General features: G+C 41.1%; 1 protein-coding gene across 1 annotated transcript in view; it reads left to right on the top strand.

Moving 5' to 3' along the window:
• NSA2 (NSA2 ribosome biogenesis factor) overlaps nucleotides 1-901 on the top strand; it is a 7,214-nt gene extending 6,313 nt beyond the window's left edge. The window contains exon 5 of the mRNA XM_045285222.1: nucleotides 686-901. Within this exon, the coding sequence (XP_045141157.1) occupies nucleotides 686-886 (201 nt within the window). The 3' untranslated portion in view covers nucleotides 887-901. The remainder of the gene's footprint in view (nucleotides 1-685) is intronic.
• The last annotated feature ends 451 nt before the right edge of the window (nucleotides 902-1,352 follow it).

Raw genomic sequence — 1,352 nt, 5'->3', positions numbered from 1 at the left:
GGGTAGAACTGTCCCAGGGGCTTTTTGAGACCATAACTCTACGGCAGTAGAAAGCTTCGTCTTTTTCCTGCAAAGCAGCTGATGGTTTTGAACTGTTGTGCTGTGCTTAGCAGCCCAACGTGTAACTCACTACAACCACCAGGGCTTCTTAGTCTGACCAGCACTACCATCAGTGGAAAGAAAGTTTGCAGTCCACCTCTTTTTCATCATGCAGTGTAGCTGAGGGATCTAAAGACCTAGGGATGGATTCTCAAAACTAAACAGTATCTAACTCAGAAGCAGGTCATTTAATATGCCAAATCCTTGTTTCATCATTAATGTACCTGTTTTTAAGACTATGTAGGTTGGACCTTACTTTGAATGTGTGTGGCCCTCCATAGCCCTGTCAGTAATCTAGTCTCACATATCAAGCTGCTGAAAAGGCTTGCTAAATAAGCCTCTTTGGAGATTTCCTGGGCTTTGATCAGTCATTTTTTCCCATTCTGTTTACTGTGATGGGTCATCCAAATGTTTACAATTGCTTTCTGTACCTGTTTCACTTTGTCTGTCATGAATCGGCTTAAAGCCCTGCAATTAAGGGCCAAGTAGAATCTGTCAGTGAATTGGACAAGTAGGGAAAAAACCAAATAGGATCAGTACCCACCATAGTGTTTAACATTTTGGACACATTCTCTTATGTTACTAGGGCTTACGTTTCAAGAAGGCACATGTTACGCACCCTGAACTTAAAGCCACCTTTTGCTTACCAATACTTGGCGTAAAGAAGAACCCCTCGTCCCCACTGTACACAACGCTGGGTGTTATTACCAAAGGGACCGTCATTGAAGTGAATGTGAGCGAACTGGGCCTGGTGACGCAAGGAGGCAAGGTGATTTGGGGTAAGTAAACCGTACGTTGGGGAGCTGCTGCCTATCCTGGTGCCTTACTTCTGCACATGCTTTGGGAACAGACGTAAAACAAGCCATTCTTCTTAATGCAAAACTAAATGAGCTAAAACTTGATGAAAGCCAGATCTAAGTCTCTTGAAGAGTATTTTATTTTACACATTGTAATGAGGAATGTAGTGCTGTTTATTTGGCTTAGTGGATTTAGTTTTATTTGTTTTAGTGGAGGGGAAAGCCGTTATGAGGGAATAAATACAGGGTGTGGTTTAAAAAAAGGAATACAATTAATAAACAATGGGGGGATGCTTGTAACATAATTGTACTTCAGTGATTAAAATGAAAATGGGTCAGGCAGCAATTAAAATATTTTTTCCTCATTTGCATAGTTTTTAGTGTCCCAATAGTTCTAAATTTCTATGGTTAGCATTGGGCTCACAATAATTGGCATTTGGCTGCTATCAAGTAGGC

The sequence above is a fragment of the Echinops telfairi genome, unplaced genomic scaffold (genome assembly GCF_000313985.2).
Source record: "Echinops telfairi isolate 266 unplaced genomic scaffold, ASM31398v2 ScPeMD7_7469;HRSCAF=8507_1, whole genome shotgun sequence".
Lineage (NCBI taxonomy): Eukaryota > Metazoa > Chordata > Mammalia > Afrosoricida > Tenrecidae > Echinops > Echinops telfairi.
Note: the sequence above shows the minus strand (reverse complement) of the source record. Positions and strands in the feature narration are given on the sequence as shown.